This window comes from Lynx canadensis, chromosome A1 (assembly GCF_007474595.2).
Source record: "Lynx canadensis isolate LIC74 chromosome A1, mLynCan4.pri.v2, whole genome shotgun sequence".
In the NCBI taxonomy this organism is placed as follows: domain Eukaryota; kingdom Metazoa; phylum Chordata; class Mammalia; order Carnivora; family Felidae; genus Lynx; species Lynx canadensis.
In genome coordinates, this window is record NC_044303.2 from 18956031 (window position 1) to 18962030 (window position 6000).

A 6000-nucleotide genomic window follows, 5' to 3' on the forward strand; every position below is an offset into this window, starting at 1 on the left:
CCATTTCGTCACTGGATTATTTGGTTTTTGGGTGTTGAGTTTGATTCTCACATACCTTAACATAAATTTTTATTTTAACTGAGGTAGGGGTTGTTCAGACCTATTATTTAGTATTTAATACACTGTCAGCTTTTATTTAGATTCAACTCTCAGGAAGAGTTTACATTTGTACTTCACACACATATTCCTTTTACTAATGTGCATGTAGGGGTGCCTGGGTGGCTCAGTTGGTTGAGTGACCGACTTCAACTCAGGTCACGATCTCATGGTTTGTAAGTTCGAGCCCCACATCGGACTCTGTGCTGACAGCTCAGAGCCTGGAACCTGCTTCGGATTCTGTGTCTCCCTCTCTCTCTCTTCCCCTCCCCCGCTCATGCTCTGTCTCTGTCTCAGAAATAAATAAACATTAAAAAAATAATTAAAAAAATAATGTACATGTAGACACATCAGCTGCCTGGCTCTACTTTGCAAACCCTTTAAGCTTTACCTGTTGAAGGAACTATCCATAATGAGTTGCTGGAAACTAGAGTATCAGTTGCAACAATAATATTAAAGCCCACTCTAGTAGAAATTGGGATTTGGATTGTTTTCTCGTGGACCATGTGGACCATGCCTCCTCTTTAACAAAGAGGAACAGATTCACATTTGGTTGGGTTGACTTCGTAATTATTTTGGGATGCTTCTCAGAGCAGTACAAAACAGCTTTATAATAGGTAAAAAAAATCAGTGAAACTTACCCTTCTACATATACTCGAAGAAGAACATCCAAGACAAAAAATAAAGAAATAGCTAAAGAAATTAAATGAATTTCCACAGGAATATATATTGCGTTTTTAGTGACAAGCAGGTCTGTAATGACGAGGGACATATCCACAAAGATAAGCAAAATTCCAAATATTCTACAACAGATAAACAGAATAAAGATAAAATGGTTTTCACTCCTAAAGTTAGACCATAGTTAGGTCAATGATCTGATAACAAAATGTAATTTAGGATTAAATTATCCACTGGTAGGGAATACTGTGTTGCCTTAAAATACCAAAAAAAATTACTAAGTTTTCGCCCAATGGAAGCAGTTATTAGAGAATTAAAATCTCCCCCACACCATTTCATGTTATCATGTCCTTTTATAAAAGACATATCAGACTAACCCTCCAAGATAGCACAGGCAACCTGAATTAAAATTACACGTCTCCACTTGTGAACTCTTCTTAAAATCTGAGAATTTTTTAAGGGGCTTCTACCAATTTCTCATAAAAAATAAAACCACATTCATACTGATTAACTTTTACAAATTTAGCAATAAAAACCAAGTGAAAGCATGACTAACATAACCTTAAAAGACCTCTTTGACCACTACAATGTTTTATCAGTGAGATTTTCAATAAGTATATGATTATATATTAATAGATGCTTCTAGCACAGTGCTAGGCACATGAGAAGGAATCATACTATATACATGATTAAACTCTAAAGTACCTCCTAAGCCTTCCTCTCATATATTCTAAACACATTCTTCATAAACTGAGTACACTACTTGTATAATCTATGAAGATACATTCATTAGCCTTCAAAATACTTTTTAAAAATTACAATGCAAATTAAAATATTATAAATTTAAAAGGAAGCAAGTATATTGTGTGACTCTGTATCATAGCATGAAATAAATCTTACTATCATGTAGAGAAGAAGCCTGAGTAAAATGGTCCCAGAATTAAGGAGTATTTCTAGACAAATAAAGTGTCTAATAAAAACACAAAGAATTTTTAAAAGCATGCTTCATTATTTTTACTTTTACAGGTAGAAAAAACATACTAATATGTTACTATTAGGTTTAGGTAAATACCATTTCTTTGAATTTCTCAATGTTCAGCTGAAACTAAAATTTCAATACAAATTATGTTACATAAAATGGGGCACAAGAGCTATTTAGCAACATACTGACAGTGAAAATGTGTTTCCCCCTCCCAGGTCCTTTATCATTAAAAATATTAAATATTATGCATATTTAATTCCTCCCTTTCTAGGGTCTCACATACCTGAATGTGAGTGATGATACAAGTGAGTACACAATTCTCTTAATCATGCTGCAACAAAAAGAAGTAAAAATTAAATTCCAGAGTCTTCAAATTTATCACAGATTTCTTCTAATATGGAATATGAATTTAGCCAATAAAAAAGGATTCTAGAAACATAGTTTTAAAAGAAAGTTCTTCAGAAGTTGCATAACAAAATGCTGTTTACTAGGATTTTCATTGTTCTGCTTCATGATTTTTAAGTTTTCATATGTGGAATAAATTCAAATAAAACTCTAAACTGTGTTTAGTAGTATTTCCCTTGCCTGCAAAGCCCCAATCCCAATTTTATGGTAATATTAAGTTGGGGTCATCAACTAAAGCAAGATAATGTAGAGACAGAAAGGCGTGGTAGAGAGACAGGCATTCCAGCTCTCCCATAGATGAGCTGAGGGATCCTGTGCAACTTATCAAACCTTGGCCAGGTCTGTTTCCACAGCAGCCAAATAAAGGACTTCAGGGATAGGTAGGGAATAAATGATACTCTTGTCCTATAATGTTCATCTCTTGAAAAAAGATATCCCATAACACAACAGTTAATCATTAATGAGAATCACATTGGGGGTGCAAGTGCACTTTGGAGATAAAGAATTTTAGTAAGATATATTCCAAAGGAGAAACTCCCTAGAGATTGGGCTCCTTCCATTAATAGGAGGAGGAGAAGCCTGTTTGATGGGGCCTTCAAGTTATGCTTCATTTTACTCTATGGCTGGAGACAAGGTAGCCACTGGGGAGCAATTTATTGCCCTGCAGATGCCTACAATGTGGGACCCAAACTCCACTCCGGTGGCATCAATGTCAAAGCAGTGTTCATAGCCTGTACCCAAGACTGAACTAAACAATGGAGTGAACATATGCTGAATAGAACTGGGCACTCCCAAAATTGGCCACAGATGAATGGCAAAGCAGAGATATAAGAGCTTCCTCCTTTCTGCAAATTCTCCCTCCTCCACCTGCATCCACCACCTCTGCCCAGGCTTAGGAAGCTCAGGATAATGTGGATGTGTGCCTGATTGGCCAAAAGAGGTGAATTGCACAGAGGTTGCCATTTTCTTAAAACATGCCCTTCTGATCCCACACAGACCGGATCTCTGGGTAGTGAAGAAATATTATGATAAACTGGAACTTGCTTGACAAAGTGACTACAGAAAACCATGCAGAGAATCATGAGGCACAAAGGGGGTGCTTTAATTCCCCTACCTCTTTCAGGGCTTCCCCAAACTACTTTAAGTAAATATACAATTGAGATTTTTAAAAAAGAGCATGTTAAGTGTATAGCTTTAAACAGCGTGTGTGGAGTTTGCAGGGAAAGAACTGTAACTCAGTAATTCTATAGGAGAACTGTTCACATTTGAAGGAGAAGCACTGTTCATATTTGAAAGGAACAGAAAAACACCCCCCAACATGCCACAGTTCAAAACATAGCAGGCATGCGTCTCTCCTAAAAACAATTACTCAAAGAAGTGCTCAACTGAGCGATGAATCAAAATGAAGAACTCAGAGGAAGAATGAAGAATAAGGAAGATACCTCACAGGGAAAACGTGTTAAGAAATCATAAAAATTCAGAACTAAGTCTAAATAATCATTGTTAGTGTTGCATGTGGCAATGTAAACAAATGATTCTAAAACCAAGGATAAATAACATGAAATTCTCCATAATAGCATGGCTTTAATATTGTAGGTTATCTAGAGACTTCTAGGAAGATGTTGGAGTAGGAGGATACTCAGCTCACCTTGGGCACACCAGGATAGCAGCCACATCAGTGTCACTAACCCAGAAAATGACCCAAAGACTGGCAGGACAGACTTCCACAGTTCATTATAGAGAGGAGGCCACATTGAAAAAGGGGATGTGGAGTGGAGATGCAGACGGGAACAAAAGTCCTGCTGAGACTAACCACCAACAGGAAGGATCCTGCCTGGAAAAGGGAGAAGAGCAGACTCCACAGCAGGTACCCCAGTCATGGGGGGCCTGCACTGGTAAGATGAGTCTCCAAAACATTTGGCTTTGAAAATCAGTAGGGCTTAACTTTGTGAGTTTGTACAACCAGCAGGGCTTAACTCAGAGTACTTTAAAAATCAGTGGGCTTAGTTCTGGGAGAGCCAGAGGGTGATAGGAAACTGAGTCCTTGCCCTTAAAGAGCCAGAACAACAAACAATCCCACCGAGATAAGCATAGAAGCATCAGGTTGAAAAATACCTGGGGTACAGTGAATGAGATTTATTTACTAATCTCAGAGTGTGTGCTAGAGAGTAGGGCTCCTTAGTGAGATCCCTGGGAGATCCAGGGAGAGTGGGACCATTTGCCCCCTCCCCAGCCTAGATAGCCTGGCACTTGTGGGAACCAGTGGGAACACTCTTCACCTGCCTTGCTAACACTATGCACCTGGCCCTCATGTTCTCCTGTGAATCTGCCACATTCAACATGCCCCACTCAGAGGGGCTCCCTTCAAAGCGGCATTTGCCCTGAGGAGAGGGGAAGAGAACTACACACACCAATTCCACTGCAGTCCCAGCAGTTGAAACTTATAACTGGCAGTACAGAGTGCCCTGTCAACCAATGTACATGCCACCTGAGCAGATGGACTGGGGGCAGGCATCTGATGTGATTGCCATCCACCAATAAAAACTTCCCAGGGGGCAGCACAGGAAGAGAGACCAACAGTTTGGGCCACCGCAGTTCTGGAAGATAAACTGGGGGGAGGCATTTAGATAGTCTGCAGGCCCCACCCACCAACCAAACTTTCTCACAGTACAACACAAGGCGAGTGCCCTGAGTTCAGTGTGACTACAGTCCCAGCAAATGGGTTGAAGCCAGGCATCTTTTCTGACTGCTGACCCCACTCAACTGCAAGTCCACAGCGGCCCCAGACTGGCCCCTTAACAGCAGAGGAACCACACCCTGCTTACTACAGGCAACATAGGCCATTGTAGCTAACTGGACTGAAAGGAAATGAGGCTTAACCACAAGAGTAGAATGCATGCAATCCACGTAGGAGATACCTATTTTTGGTAAACAGGCACTACGGAACCTCTTATTCATAACGCCACTACTTTCAAGGTCAAGAGACATAACTGACTTTCCTGATACATAGAAACAAACACAGTGAGTTAAATAAAGTAAGGGAACAGAGGAATATGTCATAAATGAAAGGACAGGACAAAACTACAGCAAAAGAGCTAAAATGAAACATAGATAAGCAATACGCCTGATAAAAAAGTCAAAGTAATGGTTACAAAGATACTTACTGGAAAAAAAAAAAAAGACTGGAGGACCTCAGGGAGAACTGTAAAAAAGATATAAAATATAACAAAGAACCAATCAGAAGTGAAGAACTCAATAACTGAAATTAAAAAAAAAACACTAGAGGGAATAAAGAATAGAGGCAGAAGAATGGATTAGCAAGCTGGAAGATAGAATAGCAGAAAGCAACCAAGCTTAACAACAACAACACAAAAGAATAAAAATGTGAATAGGTTAAGGGAATCAAGTGAAATCATCAAGCATAGTAACATTCACATTATAGGAATCCCAAAAGGAGAAGAGAGGGACAAGGGGGCAGAAAATTTATTTGAGGATATCATAGTTGAAAATTGCTCATATCTGGGGACAGAAACAGGCACCCAGATCCAGGAGGCACAGAGAGCTCCCAACAAAATTAATACAAAGAATTCCACACCATGACACATAACATTTAAAAGGCCAAAGGTAGTGATAAAAAGATTTTTTAAAGCAGCAAAGGAAAATAAAGCAGTTACATAAAAAGGAAATCCCATAAGACTATCAGCTGGTTTTTCAGCAGAGACTTTGCAGGGAAGAAGAGAGTGGTATAATATATTCAAAGTGCTGAAAGGAAAAAAACCTACAGTCAAAAATATTCTACCCAGCATGGCTGTCATTCAGAATAGGAGAGAGCAAGAGTT

At 39.1% G+C, this 6000-nt stretch overlaps 1 protein-coding gene across 1 annotated transcript in view; it reads right to left on the reverse strand.

Annotated features, from left to right (window-relative positions):
- Positions 1–2086, reverse strand: part of LOC115510084 (phosphatidylinositol 3,4,5-trisphosphate 3-phosphatase TPTE2-like) — a 93440-nt gene extending 91354 nt beyond the window's left edge. Inside the window, exons 1-2 of the mRNA XM_030309582.1 lie at positions 2040–2086; positions 738–899 (exon numbers count right to left, since the gene is read on the reverse strand). Coding sequence (XP_030165442.1) covers positions 738–899; positions 2040–2086 — 209 coding nt within the window. The remainder of the gene's footprint in view (positions 1–737; positions 900–2039) is intronic.
- Between the last annotated feature and the right edge of the window lie 3914 nt (positions 2087–6000).